Below are 19729 nucleotides of genomic sequence, written 5' to 3'. Positions count from 1 at the left end.
CACTTTATGTGCTGTATTTAAATTGGAAACAATTGGTATTTGTGTAAAAGTACAGTGAGTAAAAGTCGTAGAAAAAGTATACATGCCTGAAAATGCAAAACAGTCAGTGGTGAATTTAGGTAATCTCAGTTTCACTGAACGCGCTCCTGTGATTGGCTGGCACATCATGGAAATGTTGGGGGTTGTTGTCCAGCGTTACATTTATCTTGGACAATATCAGCCTGATGGATGTTGTCCCAGCATGCAACAGCATCCACACTCGCCACAAATGACTCATAGAAAATCCTAAGCATTGTCCAACAGATGTTGAAAGACCTCAGCTGCCTTGTGAAATAGAGACAGCTCTGGCCCTAACTGTAGAGTTCATTAGTAGTCGAGCATGAACAGAGGAAAACTGATTTTTTTAAAAAGTCGCAATGATTTACTGTAATTTGATACATTTTTAACGATATTTACCAATTTTCCAGTAGATTTCTATGCATTTTAGTATTTTCAAGGTCAACAACTGTTTTGGTGTTAGGCACTTTACATGCCAGTTGTTTAATAGGGAGGAAGCAAGAAAATCCTCTCACTTAAGCTAGCTGTGTCTTCATGCATTATCATCCTTTGCACCCATTAGCATAACATCGTCTATCTTAGCATGTGATAAAAAAATTCAGTTGGTGTGGTGGTGAGTGACATTTTTTACCATCTAACTGAGTGTAGTGTAAACCTTGTATGTACACCTGTCACAGATGACAGTTACACAGTCAAGGTCAGGTTTATCAGTTCCTGCAACAGGACGATCTCATCTCAAAGCACAACAGTTGAGATGGTGCTCTTCTTGTGATAATAGGGCAGAAAATCCAAATAAATTTTTGCTGTCTATCTCCAGGGCTCCCCTCAGCAACTACTAGGCAATAAAATCAAAACCACCTTTCAGAAGTCTGTTCCAATGAGCACCTATTTGGTATGTTTTGCTGTGCACCAGTTTGCCTATGTAGAGAGAACTTCAGCCAGAGGAATTCCCGTGAGTTTACATTTATATGCCACTATTGCAGAGTATTGATAAGATTCATTAATTCACACTGTTGGATTTATACTGTCACACACTTTTTTGTATTTTTCATTCTTTTGCAGTTGAAAATCTGGGCCCAGCCAAGTCAGATCAGCACAGCTTTGTATGCAGTAAATGTAACCAAGCTCATTTTTGACTATTTTGAGGAATATTTCAACATGACATACTCCATCTCAAAATTGGGTAAATGGAACACTAACCAACTTCTGTGATATGAAACAAAAAACAACAACAAAAAAATCTGCCTCTGAGCCCAAGGTGGGTGGTATGTGTGTTAGCCTAAAGCTCGGGACCTCTGACGGGCTGGGGAGTTTGAGGGTTCTGCATATCACTTAGGTATTTCTTGGACTGCACTCTTCTGGGCAGAGACCTGTGATATGTGCTTAGAATCTGCTGCAATAACTCTTCCAGTGCAAGGGTTACAGCTCCTAATAATCCCGAGACCACTTTGGATATATCCTTCCACATAGATTTGGTGCTTGGGGCCTGTTCTTATGCTGCCATGACCAGAGGCTGAGTGCTGTCCTTATGATGCCATCCTCTTCCTCTGTCCCTCGATAGTGTAAACCCATGATGTCTTGACATGATTGGCAGATGCTTATTATTCCATCTGGGTATCTAATGACTGATAGGGTGTATGTATTGATGGTTTGGATCTTATCAATACTGTTCTGGCTTCTCAGCTCCCTTCTTGCGTTATTTGGCTGTTATTGACCTTCGTGCCTTTTTATCATGGTTCCTGTTGACCTGTGGAATACCTAGGTACTTGTATACAGTGGGTAAAATGAGGATTGAACATGTCACTAGTGTTATAAGAAAATATATTTCTAAAGGTGCTATTAATATGAAATTCTCACCAGTCCGTAAAAACCCATCCAATCTAGACAAAGAAATCAAGCCATAGATGTTCACAAATAAAGTATGATAAAGAGAAACGACACAAGGAAAAAGCATTGAGATGTATTTATTACTTAATTTAATAACTTTTGTTGATGATGATGGCTTCAAGACACCTCGTATATGGAGAAACTAGCTGCATGCATTGCTCAGATGTAATTTTGTCCTATTCATTCACACAAACAGTTTTCAAATCCTGAAGGTTCCACCGTCTATGTACTCTGAGATTTAGTTCATATCATAGATTTTTACTTGGATTCGGGTCAGGTCATTAGCTGGGTCATGCTAGCAGCTTTCTTTTCTTTCTCTGAAACCAACTAACACAGGGGTCGGCAACCTGCGGCTCTTTAGTCCTTATACTGCGGCTCTGCGTGGTTTGGGAAAATAAATTAGAAGTATTTAGCTGAAGTGTATTTTATTTATATTAGTTCTTTTTTAACTTGTAGTTCTAAATTGTTAGATTATTGTGATATTGAAATATAAAAAATACAATTATATTCTATTATTTCTTCATCGCTCAAAATAAGCGTCACACAAGCCGGTGTACCCGCCGAAACGCCGTGCATTTATCGAGACTTTCAACCCCGGGTAGGCCAGTTATGGATCTTCGGATCCACATTATGTCAGCGGCTGTTCTTCACTGTGAACTATGTTAAAAACAAACACCGCTCAGAGGTTCAGGAGCAGAAGTCCCATTGTAAACATATCACGGCAGACCCGACGATGTTTGCATGACAATGTTTCTTTATAGGCCACTTTTCACACACGGTTGTTGTACACATACCGCCGGCTGTAGCTTTTCAGCTCACAGCCCGACACACACCAACACAACAGCAGAGAGAGCACAGACTTTAAGGCGTTGTTAGATGTCTGTCTTTGTGATGTTGACTGGTTCTTGTTCTGGGAGGTTGTTGTGGTCTGCTGTCCACTAGCCACTTGGTGTTGGTGTCGTGTGTTGCCGTCTGTTTTCGGGGATATTCTTACAGAATTGTTCTGTTTGAGCTCTGTGTGAGTCAGCCCTCATAACATTCTTCCCTTGTAGTTGAGAGTATACCTCGGATGGATCTTTGGAGAACAGGCAATTTATTCTGTTGGCCAATGTTTCCTTGCTGTATCTCTTTAGCCTACTGGCCAGAGCTGTGAGACTTTTATCAGAAACTCAGCTGGAATAATAATATGGCAACAGGAGGAGACAGATGCCACTGATGGCAAGACATGAAAACGCCCTACAGTGCACAGAGGGTCCCACTTGAAGCTTAACACCCTAAGGCTCCATGTGGAAAGAGGAAGGGTGAGAATTAGTGAGCATGCAAGCCACAATCCAGGATGAAATATGGGGCATACAGAGGTCAGAGTTTGAGGAAAAACACACACATACCAGCCTCCAGTGGGAGAGAGGGAGATTTTTTTAAATTTGTTTTAACTCTGTCTCTCTGTGTTTTTTTTTTTTTTTTTAATACAAATCCCCCTCTCGCCCCTGCTGGGTTTTTTATAACATCTCGGATGTTGCTCCTGGGATCTGCTGGGGCCACTCGCCTAGCTTGGGGGTCACCGCACCGAGCGCTCTGTGTACCACTGGGACCGCTGTTACCTTCACGCTCCACATCTTCTCGAGTTCTTCTCTGAGCCGTTGGTATTTCTCCAGCTTCTTGTGTTCCTTCTTTCTGATGTTGCTGTCATTTGGTATTGCTACGTCGATCACTACGACCGTCTTCTTCTGTTTGTCTAACACCACAATGTCCGGTTGGTTAGCCACCGCCATTTTGTCCATCTGTATCTGGAAGTCCCACAGGATCATACCACAGTCATTCTCCACCACCCTTGGGGGCGTCTAGCATTTTGACCTCAGGACTTCCAGTCCATACTCGGCACAGATGTTTCTGTATACTACTATCTTGTGCTCAGAGCTTGTTCCTGTGCTGCCATGATTAGTGCTTCTGTGCTGTCTTTCAGTCCAGCTTTGTCCAGCCACTGGTAGGATTTCTCGATGTCAGCCACTTCCTCTATTCGCCAGTGGTACATACCGTGCAGGGGCCTGTCCTTCCATGATGGTTCCTCTTCTTGCTCCTTTTTCTTGGGTTTCTGCTGCCTGAGATATCCACTGGGCATGTGGTCATTTGTGGCCATCTTTCTTATGTACTCGTTATTATCCCGCAGGGTACCTGAACACAGGCAGGGCGTAGGTATTGATAGCCCAGATCTACCGTTCAGTAAGCTATCACGCCCATGATCGGATTCCCTGCTGGGATAATAAGCTGGCCAAAGAAGGAGACAGAAGCTCCTGACCATGCATGGAGGGTTTCACCCCAAGTCCAGCACCCGAGGCTGTACTCAGGCAGCAGAAACCCAAATAAGAGGAGGAAGAGGAGGAACCATCATGGAAGGCAGATAGAGGAAGTGGCTGACATCCAGAAATCCTACCAGTGGCTGGACAAAGCTGGACTGAAAGACAGCACCGAGGCACTAATCATGGCAGCACAGGAACAAGCTCTGAGTACAGATCCTGCTGTGATAGGCTGGGGTTTATCACACCAGGCAAGACCCCAGGTGCAGGCTGTGTAACGATGCCCCAGAGACAATCCAGCACATAACAGCAGGGTGCAAGATGCTAGCAGGCAGGGCATACATGGAACGCCATAACCAAGTGGCCGGCATAGTGTACAGGAACATCTGTGCCGAGTATAACCTGGAAGTCCCGAGGTCAAAATGGGAGACGTCCCCAAGGGTGGTGGAGAATGACCGAGCTAAGATCCTGTGGGACTTCCAGATACAGACGGACAAAATGGTGGTGGCTAACCAACCGGACATAGTGGTGGTAGACAAACAGAAGAAGACGGCCGTAGTCATATACTTACTTTATACTTTATTGATCCCTGTGGGGAAATTCCTCTCTGCATTTAACCCATGCACTCAGTGAAGCAGTGGGCAGCCATTGGGTACCGCAGGGTAGCCGTTCAGTGGATTCAAACCCCCAACCTTCCGATCACAGGGCCACCACTCTACCTACTGAGCTATCCCTGCCCCTAGATAGATGTAGTGATGACAGAAACATCAGGAAAGAGGAACACGAGAAGCTGGAGAAGATATGGAAGGTGAAGGTAACAGTGGTCCCAGTGGTCATCGGAGGTAATCATGTATGTGTGTGTGTGGTGATTTGTACCTCTCTGCTGTTTGGATCCAGATAAGATAGCCATTCCTGACTTTGGTACTGGTGCCATGGAGAACTGGGGTCTTATCACCTACAGGGAAACCAACTTGCTTTATGATGAAAACCAGTCATCCTCTTACAACAAGCAGCGAGTTGCCAGTGTCATCGCACATGAACTGGTTCACCAGGTAATGTTTTGATATATTTTGATTAAACATTTTTCCTGAAAATGTTTTCTTCCACTTTGCTAAATTGCATACTTTATATTTTGTGCTTGAATGTAGTGACTAAAAGAAACATTTTAGAATGAATTACGTACCACTGAAATGCCAACTGTATGATACAATTCAGTTTAATTCAAGTCAGTTTTACTGAGCAAGAAATTAAGGAGAATGTGTGACTAGAATCTCACTCTTAGAAAAGAATGAAGGGGACCAGAGAAAACGACAGAGTCCAACATTAATTTGGGTCATAAACTAACACAGTGAAGCTCTGTAGGGCAAGCTCAGCCCGCTCAGCGGGGATTTCATCTTATGGTTAATAACAGAGCGGATCATGTGTCTTTTTCTTCTTCTATGGCAAACATTGTTTGAATTTTTAGACTGTTTTGATAGAGTTTGGGTGTTTTTGGTCGAGTTCTATAACATCAGTATTAAACATCACTAGTCATTCATCCTAATTTAAATTTTATGCAGCTAAGAGGAACAAGCATAAAACAGTAGCTCCATCATGGAGCCACTCTTGTTTGAACCAAGTTTTCTTGGATGAGAGAAAACTGGGAATACCAGTTTCTGTAAGCGTCGGGGTAGAGGTAGAGCAGCTCATCTGCTAATTGAAAGGTTGTTCAGACTGGCTGCTTCAATCTGATCCTTGGGCAAGATAAGGAACCCTAAGTTGCTTTCCGATGCATTCATCAGAACGGAAATGTTAAATATAAAGGATAGAAAAAAGTGTTTTTATGAATGGCTGAATGAGGCATGTAGTATAAAGAACTTAAGTAAAGTACAAAAGTGCCAGTCTGTTGACCATTTGTACTTGTTTACATTGATTGTGACTTGGTCTTTGGTTAGTTCAGGCCTCTACAGTATGTCACAATTCAGCAGTTGCAAGCGCAAAGACTCATTTGAGAATCCAGAGGTATAATTGAAAAATTCTTTATATGTTCTTCAACCTTTTGCATGATGTACATGATTCATTGCAACATATCAGATATTTGACAGGAATGGATGAGTTTTTCATTTAAAATTGCAGTTAAGTTGATGTTTACAAAACCCTCTTCTTACATGTTTTGAGCAATAAAGCTTTTACAGGGTAGTGCACTGCTGTGTTGGAATACTGAAGACAACTGTGCACTACTTTTTATTCACCGGTCTGCATTAGGTTTATATGGTGTTATTTTTGTGCCTCTATTCTGAGCACACGTTAAAAAAATGCAAGGGCAAATGTTGCATTTTGAGGAGAAAATTATTTTGAGTGAAGAAAAGTTTAATTTGAGCGAACAAAATTCATTTCTGCGAACAAGAAATGTATTTCAGTGTTTGCTATCATCCATATACACACACAGTAACAGCCCCTCTCGCTCAGTTGTTGGCATTTGCTCTGTGTGCTCACAGACATCTGCAGACCTGCTCTCAGCATCTCTGCTCCCTGCGCGCTCAACTCTCTGTACACCGTTATAAGTGTGCCACAAAAACAACCAATCACAGACTTGGATGCAAAAATTCTGATTGGCTGTTACGGTCTCCAATCAACTCGCTAGCTACTGCATTCCTACTGCTACTGCAGTTAGTATGTTTAATTATTTTATTTTGAAATATATTATTTTTTAAGACCATTGTTGGTTTTAATCGAGTTTTGTGGAGATAAACACAGACGACACGAGATCTCTCAATTATCACTCCTGGTTTATTCACTATCACCACACAACTGAATACTTTGCGCTCCAAAACACAGCAACCATTTCCTGTCCACTGGGGAAGTGGAGCCCTCCAGTGGTCCACCACAGTTTAAACCAAACCACTCCACTGGATTTAGCTACAGCTGTAGCCGTAACAGCCAATCAGAATTTTTGCATCCTAGTCTGTGATTGGTTGGTTTTGTGGCACACTTATAACAATGTAGAGAGAGTTTACGGTGGCCCCGAGAGGCCAAACAAACTGCGACTTAAGAAAACACCAGCAATAAGAAAAACGCTGCAAAAGCACACAAAACACAGCAGAAATAGGAAAAAAGAAAATGGAAATTCGTTTTTCCTATTTCCGTATTTGTTTTGTGTGCTTTTGTAATTTCTTATTTTGTGTGGACTCTTGAAACTCATGTCAGTTGTATTTTTTTCAGTGGTTTGGAAATATTGTAACTATGGATTGGTGGGATGACCTGTGGCTCAATGAGGGCTTTGCCAGCTTCTTTGAGTACATCGGAGTGGAATTAGCAGAACCAACCTGGGGCATGGTGAGTTCTCCTTTAAAGGCACATTAAAGATCCACCGAGCTATTACTGCCAGTCACCTGGAAGTTCTCAGTACCTGTGTTGCTGTGGTCTTACAGCGAGACATCATGATCATCAGTGATGTGCTTCCTGTCATGGTGGATGACGCTCTGCTGTCCTCTCATCCGATCATTGTAGATGTATCAACCCCAGCTGAAATCACCTCTGTGTTTGATGCCATCTCATACAGCAAGGTATGAGATCTCTCTGTAAGCACTCAGACAATAAAAGTTAACCATACTGTTACACTACATGCAAACAAGATCCAACATATATCACTCGTGACTGTGTGTGACAGATTAAGCACTTAAGATGAACAGAATAAATACTGGATATTATATTTGAATGGGTGGATGTAGATTGCACTATAAAAGTCCTGTGAGTTGTCAACAATACATTAAAATTGCTCTATGGATATCAATTGTGAGATTATTTTATCATGTTATCCTATGCCTATAATTGAAATGCGTGAATTATTATACTGCTGTAAGCCACACCATACTTCTTATTATAGAGAGTATAATTAGCATGTAGCCGTAGTTCTAGTTTGCATTATGCTTCTGAATGACAAAAGAATGTGAAAATCATTAGACTCATTAGATAGGTTTTAATTAACCTATATTGCTTTACTGTGAATGAGTTACTGTTTCATGACATTTCATACTGCTGAGTTAAGAAGAGAATACTGTGTGCAGAGAGCACATTCCACAGGAGCTTCACCCCCTCGTTGGAAGCAGATAAACAGGGAGCCAAGGTCATAACTCAGGCTCACTGAGAGTTAGAGGGTATGTATCTTTAGGCTTTTACGACTAGGTGGGGGTCAACAGAGGCTATAAAGGTTTGAGTAACGCTCCACCCTTTTGAGATTTGCTGTCTCCCCATCCGGATGGTTTGTGCTCTTAAAGTGTTGAATTGTATGGAATAAAGGATTGTTGAGTGAGCATTTATACACCGAGTATTGTTCTTCCTTCAGCCCAAAGATCAAAAGAATTGGGAGGATTTAACACGGCCCATTTACCTTGTAATGAAAATTGTTCAACTTTTTTCCAGGGAGCATCTATTCTCAGGATGCTGGAGGACTGGATGGGCAGAGACGAGTTCAGAGATGGTTGTCGAGTAAGTCATAGACTCACAGCTCTTTTAGTATTTAAAAAATTGATGTTGCTCTTTTGATTAACATTAATTATAATTTCAAATCTCCCAGCAGCTGAGTAATCAAGTCTTTTTCTCATTCAACAGAAATATTTGAAAGACTTCTATTTCAAGAATGCCAAAACGAGCGACTTCTGGGCATCTCTTGCCAGTGTATGTTTGGACTTGCCCTTCAGTCTGTGCTAGTGTTAAGACTAAGAAAAATACACAATTGCTAAAAGAAAAAGGAAATATTTAGGGTTATTTTCTTAATCATATCAACACTTCAGGAAATTTCTTCAAGCAACTCAACCTCAGGCAAGGACCTTCAAAATAAAACAGGATGGAGGGCTCGAAACAAACCAAACACAAGGAGCCAGAAACAAAAAAAGTTACAAACACTGGAGCCTGGAAAGCAACAGAACAAAAACAGGCTCACGACAGGCGCAGGCGGCCAGGAAAAACAGTTCACCCAAAGTTCAGGGGGCCGGCCCGGAGGCTGACGGCACAATAGTCCAAACCCGGGCAGTTCAGGGGGCCGGCCCGGAGGCTGACGGCACAATAGTCCAAACCCGGGCAGTTCAGGGGGGCGACCCGGAGGCTGATGGCCCAAGTGCCCAGAAAACAGTTCAGGGGCCGGGCAGGCGGGAGGCACCGGCGGCGACGGAGCAGGTCAGGAGGCTGGCCGGGCGGGGGGCACTGGCGGCGACTTAGTTCAGGGGGCCATCCATGACGGCAATGACGTCCAGTCATCGGCCTGGAAAGTGGCCGGACAGGACGTGCACGATGAGCAGGCCAGACAGGATGTGCAGGACGAGCAGGCTGGACAGGACGCGCAGGACCAGACGGCATGGAGACCTCAGGCACAGACGAAGCTAGACGGAGTGAGGCAGGACCAGGCGACGCAGAAGCTGAAGACACGGAGGCTGGACCAGACGAGGGTGGCGCTGCCGGTGATGGCGTGGGAGCCATAAAGGGTGGTGCTGCCGGCGACGGCGTGGGAGCTGCAGAGGGTGGTGCCGCAGAGGGTGGTGCCGCAGAGGGTGGCGCCGCAGAGGGTGGTGCCGCAGAGGGTGGTGCGAGATCAGAAACAGGTGCAGGTACGAGTGGTGGAGCTAACTGGTTCCCGGTCATCCTCACCTTGGGACCCGGGACAGGCACCGTCAACGGCTGGGCCGCTGCTGTCCCCACCCGAGGAGCTAGTACGAGTGCAGCGACAGGCAGAGCCTCAGCCGGCCTGGACACCGGAGCAGAGACCAGCTGGACCTCAGCCTCCCTCACCTGAAGCACTGAAACAGGTGCAGGGAAATGCTGGGCCCGAGCAGGAACACAACAGGGCGAAGGAGCAGGCTCAGCAAACACAGTCTTTTTTTTTTTTTTCTGCCTGTCCCGTTTGGTTCTTTTGCCATAAGAATTATTGTATAGAGGCGAAGAAAGATGCCCAACGGATTTACTTTACCAAATGGACCATCCCAGCCTTGCCGTAATGGTCTGTTTGATTCACCTTTTATTGTTTATTTTATTTATTTTTTATTTTCACTTGCTAGATGCGGGACAGACTTGAATGAGGAAAAGAAAAGGGAGAAAGGAAGAGGGGGAAAAACAGTGGAGAAGAGGGACGAGGATAAAGGGCAAAAAAACAAAAACCAACAAAATAAGCAGACAAAAAAATACATATATCAATCACCTGAGCATGGACGCGCTTGTTTTTAAAAGGTTCCTTCATGTAATGATCTGCTAGAGGGTGTGGGGGGGCCACAGCCCCGTCCTCCAGGGCATGAAGCAGGTATGGAGGAGATCCAGACATCCAGAGGCCCCCAGAACACAAGAGACCAAGGAAGACCAACAGAGGGGCACACAGACTCATCTAAAATGTTTGTTAGCGTCCTACCACCACCACGTCTAACAGTCTCAACAGTCTCAACAGTCTTTGATTTAACAGTTTTCACAGTCTCAGACTTTACGTGGCCAGGTTTAGAAAAAACAGACTTGGCAAAAGTGGGTTTTAGCTTATTTCCACCACGATGAACAGTATTAGGACTAAAAATCTCAGAGGAATGTATATTGTCATTACCGTGAGGAGCTAAACCAAAACTGGCCTCCCAATCCAAATCATCATCGAGAAAAGAGATCCCGAAGGTGTCTGAGGTGAGATTATAGTCCTTTCTGTTTATTGGCTCAGGAGTGTGGGAAATGTTGTCATTTCGACTCACCACCACAAGTTGCTCAGAATTGTCCATATGACGGCGGCGTGGGCGCCGCTTTCCTCGGGAGGAGCAACGCTGTGTCAAGTTTTCTGAATCTCTTGTTAACGTGATAATTCAAGAAGTAAGAGACACATGATTTTGAAACTGATAATGTTAGGTGCATCTACTAAAGATCACAAACGAGCTCAATTCTCATAGACCTCAACCTCAAGGTCAAGATCAAAGGTCAGGTTTTCTGAATGTCTCGTGAATGCAATAACTTGAGAATGACGTGACGTAGGATTTCAAAATTATGCCATACCTTCTACCAGCTGCATCTACCAGAAGGCTGAGGATTACCACTGGCGGCTGAGAGTAGTTTTAACCTGAGCCAAACTACCAGCATCCCAACCTCGGATATTTACTTAATACAAAGACATTAATATTGATTTATTACAAATATCTTAATCTAAGAGCATTAAAGTGTATTTGAAAAGTATTTACATTTTCCTTAGCACATAGCTAATTTACCCTCTCTGCATCCAGGTGAGTGGGTTGCCGATTGCAGAAGTCATGGATACATGGACCAAACAGATGGGTTATCCTGTGCTGGACCTGTCTGTCTCTGATACGGATGCCAGACTGAGCCAAAAGCGTTTCCTCTTGGACCCCAAAGCTGATACTAGCCAGCCTCCTTCAGATCTTGGGTATGAGAAAGAAAAAAAATAACCATGACAGCGTCCTCGGGTCATTGACCCAGCATTTGTGTCTCAGTATTTGTCCTCGTTCTAGTTAGTATTTAGTTGCAGTTTGTTTAGTGGTTTTAGTTGAATTTTCTCTGCATTTATAAGTCTTATGTGTTTTGTGGCTCTTTGTGGATTTTATTCTTGAGAGTTTTAGTTTTTATTTTTAGTTTCTCGTGAAGGCTACTAAGGTAGTCATTAGCTTATGTGTATTTGTACCTCAGGTTTCCTCTTGCCCTCAGTGCTGTGTGCTCTACTGTGCCATGTTCTTTTCCAGTCATCCGACTGACTTTGTTACCGGCTCCAGCTCTGTCATTATTTGTATTTTGTGTTTCTGGGGCAGAAATTACACTGGACATAAATGCAGAATTTGCAGCTTTAACAATCTTCTGATATTTTGATAAGCAGTCCACCAAATCAGTGGTCCTCAACCCCTGGCCCACGGACCGGTACCAGTCCGTGAGTCGTTTGGTACCAGGCCGCAAGAGTTGAGGCTCGGGTGTGATATTTAGGGTTTTCAGGATTTTTATCGTTAACTCGGTTTCCCTGGGTCTTTTCCCGTGTTGTAGTTGTGTGTCTTATTTTGAAAGAAATATTTACACGTTACCATAGCGACTAGAGAGCATAAAGTGGCAGAGAGGAGGATCTTACTCTCAATGTTGTTGGCGCATTTGATCGTATCATTTTATTTTGCTGTATTTATCCGCCACACCTGAAAGGCCGGTCCATGAAAATATTGTCTGACATTAAACCGTCTGTGGTGCAAAAAAGGTCGGGGACTGCTGCACTAAATATCACAGCCCTCTTCCAAACTTTCTGACCTGGCTGGTAGTGAGGTTCCTTGGTTCAGCATTGACCAGCTAGCTGCTTATTCTGCTCCACGGTGCCCAGCAAGGTGGCCTGAGCAGATTTCCAGAGCTCGCGACACCAGCATAAGTGGTGCTGAACAGATGGGACAGTGCACTCACCCTTAACAGAAGGTAACAAAGGCAACTGATACCCCAGTGACGACTCAAGAGATGAGAGGCCAGTGTCAGAGGATGTCAGGGATATGTGCGGGAACTATATCAAGGCCAGTTGGTGCTCCAGGTGGACAGGTTGGAATAGACATCACACCGGAGGGCCAGCTCACTCTTAGTTAGGTCCAGTTGTCAGGATCTGTGGGGCGCAGATTGTGTTTAGCAAAACAGGACCCAAATGCACATGTAGAGATGGGATCTTAACAAAAGGCGAATTGTTTATTAATGCTGATTAATAACTATTCAAAATACAAACAAAAAGCAAAAGGGAATTACTGTAAGACTGACATTTGCAAAAAACAAGAGTAGGAAAACACTATAGGAACTAGAACAATAGAACCTGGGAAAGACACGAAGGGAGGTCAGCTGACGTTCCGGTGAGAGACAAAAAGGAACTCACACAATGGTCATGTCCAAATTCATAGGCTGCATCCTCCTGAGGACCCGGCCTTCGCGGTCTACGTGGGCCGGGTCCTCAGAAGGTCGGGTAGGCTGGAAGTAAATGACTGGGGAAATTGGACGGTCTAGCCTTCAGATTAGCATCACCGCTGTCTCGGTGGAGTTTAATAAACTCGGCCGTCTGCTTCTTGCTATCTAAAATATAACAGGACACTGGCGTAAATCCTCGACCGTCTCACACTTCTGTTTAATCAGTTTTCTGCTTGACGTTTATTCAGCTGTGTGAAAATCCCGGAGGAACCCACCCGGGGGATTAATAAAGTTTTGTTTTATCTAATCTAATCTAATAACTTTAATCTCACCCAAACCGATTTACTCACGAACAAATAAAACACTGAAAAAAGGTTTAGGTTGTCTAAGTGACTTATATATCACGTTTAACCTGAGTAGGGAAAGTCCGCGGTGATCTGAAAATGATGTGCCGGGAGTTGTGCCGTTCTCGGCGGCTTCAGTGACCCTCGAGCTCCCGGCTAGCTGTCGAGCTGGTGGGTAGCAGACGTCTCCGAAAACATCGAAGCACTTTGGCAAATATGCGATATCTTGATAAACCGAGCAGATATTTGATGTTTACACAACTACTTTCTCACCTGAAAATATGTTAAAAGTTTATTTTGTGACCCAGAAAGATTAGTAAGAGTAATTTTAAAACTTAGTAGCTACCACCATTGTTGGAAACTGGAGTTTGGCTGGTCCGCGCTATGAATTCTGGGATATGGTAGGCCATGAAGGACCCACCCGACCCATTCTTCAAAGGGAAAAGGAGGACGCATTTGTCGGCTGTATTCGGAGGAGTCTACGAATTTGGACAGCCTTCGGCGCGTCGCTGTGACGTAATCGGTCTACAAATGCGGCCTCAGGAGGATGCAGCCCATGAATTTGGACACGACCATTAACTACACAGACAGGTGATGAGCAGACTGGAGACAGCAGGGGAACACAGCTGGAACGAATTAGATACAACGAGACAGGAGAAGCAAAACTAAACACAAAGCACATGAGACAAAGACTATCAAAATAAGACAGGAAACACAATAAACACAGAAAGATACCCAGACTCAAAACACAAAGCTGACACTGGAAGCGAATACCACGACCCAGAGACAGACAGCATGAGAGACACAGAGTGCGAAGGGAACCAAACATGGGGACGCTGTACACAGAACATAGAGACAAAACTCTGACAGACTGGACATAACAACAAGACTAAGTAAGAAAAATACTAAAACAAAGAGAAAGCTAAAGCTCAAGAGAAGCGTATTAAAGAAAGCTAAAATATCTAAAGTTGTCTGAATTACCCTAGAGATACATAAAATAAATACAAGTCATAATCACACAGTAACTAAACTATACCAATAGAGACTAGGAAACATAAAGTTTAAAACATTAAAGGGATAACAAAGTTAAAAAAAAAAGGGTTATAGACCCAGAACAGTGATACCACTCTGCCTGGCTTTTGGTCTAAGGATGGATACCAGAATGGAATTGGAGTCTTTGATCCAAAACAATTATCCACAGGAATTGTTTGAAGGCATTAGTATAACTGTGTTGTCTGCTGAGGGACGAAGGCAGGCGATGAAGTCCAGAGTCTGTTAGAAGAAGTCAGAGAAGTCCCGAAGAAAGGGAGGCGACTGCCTTGTTTTGGGCACAAGCTTGACAGGTGGACAAATATTCCCTGACATCTTTTACCAAAGTTCCCCCCCCCCCAAAGTTTTACCAAATATTGAAGAAATGAGTTGATGTGGTTTATACCTGGGTGAAAAGTGAAAGACCCGTTGACCTGTACAATTCAAGAAAACCCCTTTTGATTTGTCGACATTAATGACCGCATGCTACAGCATAATCGCTCTAATAGGATATTATGGTCGACAGTATCGAACGCTGCACTGAGGTCTAGCAGGACAAGCACAGAGATGAGTCCACTGTCAGAGGCCATAAGAAGATCATTTGTAACCTTCACTAAAGCTGTTTCTGTGCTGTGCTGAGCTCTGAAACTTTTAAGATCAACCATTCTGCTGCAGACGATCTGTTTATTGTTTTACAACCGCTTCAAGAATGTTTGAGATAAAAGGAAGCTTGGAGATCTTGGAGAGACAAAATTAGAGACTTTCTTGTGACTTATTGGAGCATTTAGCAGTAAAGGAGAGTATTTGTTGTTCTTGATGAAAAAGACTAAATAAGGACATGTTAGTTAAGTCACAGAATAGATAAAAAGTAAAAAAAATGTATGTGAATTGATCACTATAAATGTGTTTTTGTTCCAGGTACAAGTGGACAATTCCAGTCCAATGGCATTCTCTTCAAAGTGACAAAAACATGTCGCTTATGTTTAACAAAAACACAGCAGGTATTTCAGCTTAAATTTTTTGTGGTCATCTACAAAACATTTATTATAATGAAAAGCAAATCCACAACCAGCAGGCAGGACAGTGATATAAATGTTTTGCACTAAAAGCAAAGTTGAGATGCTGCAATTGATAGTACATAGTTTAGTTTTTATCTGGTATCTTCTTACATAGAGAAACATCTATGTTAAGTGCAACCAGTTGGATGGTAATAACTGTCCATCCATCCATCCATCCATCCTCTACCACTTATCCAGGTTTGGGTTGTAGGGAGAGCAGTCAAAGCAGGGAAACCACCTCCTCTAGTTCATCCAAGAGGACACGAGTCATTACCAAGCTTGCCAACAAATAATCTCTCCAACGAGTCCTGCGTCTGCCCTGGGGCCTCCTGCCAGTAGAACAAGCCCAAAATACCTCATCTTGGACCTCCAAGATGAGGTATTTTGGGCTTGTCCTACAAGGATGCCTCCACCTGTCTACGAGGCATCCTTGTCAGATACCTGAACAACCTCAACTGGCGCCTTTTAATATGGAGAAGAAGAAACTGTACTCCCAACCCCTCTTAAATAGCTGAGCTGCTCATTATATTCCTAATGGAGAGCTCAGTATATATACCCAGAGTTCATGACTCATGCATTAAGAGAATTAATTGGGCAATCCAGGATCAGTACTGAAAAATCAGGCAGGCCATTCCTCCCGGTCACAAGCCTCCAGGTGAGTGTTGAAGTGCCCAGCACAACAGTGGAGTCCACAGGTGGAACACTGTTCACCATTCTACCCAGTGATTCCAATAATGCTGAGTACTCTGAACTGTTATTTGGTGCACAGTTACGACAGTAGGGACCCATTCCCTGATCTGATGGCACAGGGAGGCAACCCTTTTATCCACTGGGTAAAACACTGAACATGCAGTTATTGAACCAAGAGGATACAAGTAAATTCATCCCAGTCTGCCACCTCCCACTGAGGTTCCAGAGCTTGAGCTGTGCTTTGAGGCGAGCCCAAATATATCTAGTTAGTATCGCTCAACCAGGGGATTTATCCCCACCAGAGAAGTGACAAGTAACAATTAACTTTAAACATCAAACTTTCAAACAGTACTGCTCATAATATTTCCTTCACTGTTCTTATAATGACTACTTTCAGAGCAAACCATCACCGGTTACTCACCATTAGCGGATGGGCTGCTAAAGGTTAACGATGATCATATTGGATTCTACAGAGTCAACCATGATGACCGCATGTGGACTGCGATTAGTCAACAGCTTCAAACCAACCATTTGGTATACCTTTCAGACCCCACTTGAACATAATAATATCTATTCTACACTCAACCAATCATATTGTAGATTTTATCTGGGTTGCTAAACTCTTATTATGGAGGAGTTAGAAAATGAAGAGGCAGAGCCAAACCATACCACAGCATTCATAGGCCTCACTGTTACTCTTTCTGAATCTCTTGTCCCCCAGGAGTTTGATGCAGCTGATCGCACAAGCTATATTGATGATGTTTTTGCTCTTGCAAGGTTGGATATCATCAAAACACTCAAAGAAATCTGCATAAACAAATCATTGATGTCTAATTGGAAATACAGAATACTAATCTTTTTTCTTTTAACTGTTTAGAGCGGACATTATAGATTACGGTCACGCCTTCAACCTCACTAAGTACCTGACAAGTGAGACGGAGTATATAGTCTGGGACCGTGTGGATGCCTCCATTGCCTATGTCCGGAACATGTTGTCTAGCAATGCTCTACTCTATCCAAAGTTTCAGGTAATCACAATGTTAACGCTTCTGTCTTTCTATGTATGATTCACATTTAAGCGCTCAGTTATTTAAAAGCAAATAATCATTGTAAGCAGAAACACAAATCACAAACAAAACAAGGCCACAGTATATAAACCTGTCAGTTTATTATTGCTGTTATTAATAAATAATATTAATACGTCTCAACTCATTTCCAACTTTTAATCCCACTATCTGCATAGTTTTTATAGCTGCAATTTAGATGATATTCTTGTGCTTTGGGTAAGACATTGAGTTTCCATCTGCAATGAAATGTGCAAGTTTCACATGCTTCGTTGATATTATTACCATTATATACACCAGGTGAGATAGTTTTAATCTCTCTTCTACATTATAATATCAACCTGTAGCATTTAGAAAAATGTCCCCAGGAAATAATGCTCATAACAGTGAGATAGGTAGAAATACTTATTAACTTATATATGCCATATATACAAAGTGTGTGTCTCCTTGGGTGTTCTGTGTTGGACTTTACCTTCCACATCTTCTCCAGTGGTTGCTACAGCACTTGGAAGCTCTTGGCATTTGTCAGTGTTCAAATGCTTCTTTCTGATACTGGTGTTAGCTGGGATTGCCACATCTGTCACGGCCTAAAGCAGATACCTCCTAATTTGGGCAGGAAAATTTGTTTTGCATTGAAAAGGTGGAGGTGGGAGAAGAATTTAGTTAACAAGCTCTGACGAGCTTCTCACTGGGCTTGGAAGGAATAAAAAGAAGTTGGAAGGAAGGAAAAGGTTTTGTTAATAATGTAGATCATCCAATTAGGTATGTATTTAGTGGGTTACATGTGTCTAAGGATATAAATTCTGACACCCCCCCAAAAAAAAAAAAAAAATTTAAAAATTGGATACATTAGTAACAAAGTTGAAGGTGATAAATCTGCAATATTAGATATGGTATGGTGAAAACTGTTAATGTTAATAGTATCATGAGTGTAAGAAGAAAAGATTAAGGCAGGATATCCTGTGCCTTACCCCCATCAGGGTAAAAGTTTACTTAAGTTTAAACTCAAGTATAGAAAAGAAACTAATATGCGCTTAACTATAAAAGTAAGGATGCTAAATGATAATGAATAGGAACATCTTCACAACTGATTGCCTGTGATGGAATAACGGTAGAGGAGTTTCATGGTTATAAACATCTAAAGCCGTATGGTACAGATTTGTTTGATTTTAATACAAATTTACTTAAATATTTAATTTCAAGACTTTTTCTGAGGAAGAGGTTAAAACCCAGATCAAGTATCTGAAGAATAATAATCAGAATCAGAATCAGAATACTTTATTGATCCCTGGGGGAAATTATTTTTTGTTACAGTGCTCCATTTTAAACCAACATTAAGACAAGACAGACAATACGCTAACTAAGAATAGTACAATATATACATATATATACATACATACATACATAAGTCACTCATAAATAAATAGTATAATATGAGTGCAAGTCCTGCAGAGCTGATTTCATTGGTTACCAAATTATTTAACTTGGTAGTGATGAAAAGGTTTATACCAACAAATCAGACGGTATGAACTGTGGAACCCAGTTATAGTTGTTCAGATCAAGTCATCTTACCAGTATTGCTGTATGGCTCAGTGGTATGAGGTCATGAAGAAATGTCTCTCTTTTTTAAGCTTTTCATGTTGCATTTATCAACACACTACTTAAGTTAAACAGAAATGTATTCGTTTGATTGTGTGATTATGACTTGTATTTCGTTTCGTTTTCTAGAGAATCGATATGATAAAAGTGGATAGCAACCCTAATATCTGATTACACTGTATTTTCTCTTTTACAGGGACATATCACTAAGGTTAGGAATTGATAAGAATTTAGTGATTCCGATTCCATTAGAAATGACACTTATCGATTGGGTTCCCTGTTGATTCCCTTATCAATTCTAATTGGGTTTGTCAGCACCATCTCTAAGTAGCATATCAAAGACATTGCATGCTGAGTGCTCAAATGTTTGTAAATGTCAGATGATGTGATCAGTGTTCGGGTCATTACTCAATTGAAAGTAAAGTAAAAAAGTTCTTACACATATCACATGGAACACTTTTCTTAAAAGTAATGCAGTACGTTACTTAATGGCACCCAGAAGAAAGACATTTGTTATAATACTAGTTAAGTTACTTTCATGGGGCGATCGTGGCTCAAGAGTTGGGAGTTCGCCTTGCATTAACTCAGCCAGTTAATGCAAGAGAAGTCTAGCTGCTCATTAAAGCTTTCTGGTTTGATCAGAAAATAAAACATTGGTCCAAACACCTGAAAGTCCCAAAAATGCATTGTGAATTCTGTCTCGAGTCTATGGGTGTATCCATGTATTTCTTCCTTCCCTTATAACTGCCCTTCAACTCATTCATGTCACCTAAAAGGTAAACCTGTTTCTCCATCACCTGTTCAGCTCTGATGGTTCAGTAAGGACATCTCCTGGTTTCATCTTCACG

At 42.3% G+C, this 19729-nt stretch overlaps 1 protein-coding gene across 1 annotated transcript in view; it reads left to right on the top strand.

Annotated features, from left to right (window-relative positions):
* Positions 1 to 19729, top strand: part of enpep (glutamyl aminopeptidase) — a 37071-nt gene that overhangs the window by 4960 nt on the left and 12382 nt on the right. The window contains exons 3-14 of the mRNA XM_086273885.1: positions 875 to 1009; positions 1120 to 1240; positions 5136 to 5290; positions 7440 to 7553; positions 7649 to 7783; positions 8640 to 8705; positions 8829 to 8894; positions 11453 to 11613; positions 15389 to 15471; positions 16616 to 16752; positions 16940 to 16995; positions 17096 to 17246. Coding sequence (XP_086130011.1) covers positions 875 to 1009; positions 1120 to 1240; positions 5136 to 5290; positions 7440 to 7553; positions 7649 to 7783; positions 8640 to 8705; positions 8829 to 8894; positions 11453 to 11613; positions 15389 to 15471; positions 16616 to 16752; positions 16940 to 16995; positions 17096 to 17246 — 1380 coding nt within the window. The remainder of the gene's footprint in view (positions 1 to 874; positions 1010 to 1119; positions 1241 to 5135; positions 5291 to 7439; positions 7554 to 7648; positions 7784 to 8639; positions 8706 to 8828; positions 8895 to 11452; positions 11614 to 15388; positions 15472 to 16615; positions 16753 to 16939; positions 16996 to 17095; positions 17247 to 19729) is intronic.

Source organism: Aulonocara sp. 'chitande type north' Nkhata Bay, linkage group LG19 (assembly GCF_057382095.1).
Source record: "Aulonocara sp. 'chitande type north' Nkhata Bay isolate Kocher_YH1m ecotype deep benthic linkage group LG19, A_spYH_male_GT1.1, whole genome shotgun sequence".
NCBI classification, from domain to species: Eukaryota; Metazoa; Chordata; class Actinopteri; order Cichliformes; family Cichlidae; genus Aulonocara; species Aulonocara sp. 'chitande type north' Nkhata Bay.
This window is presented reverse-complemented; position numbering and strand designations above follow the sequence as displayed.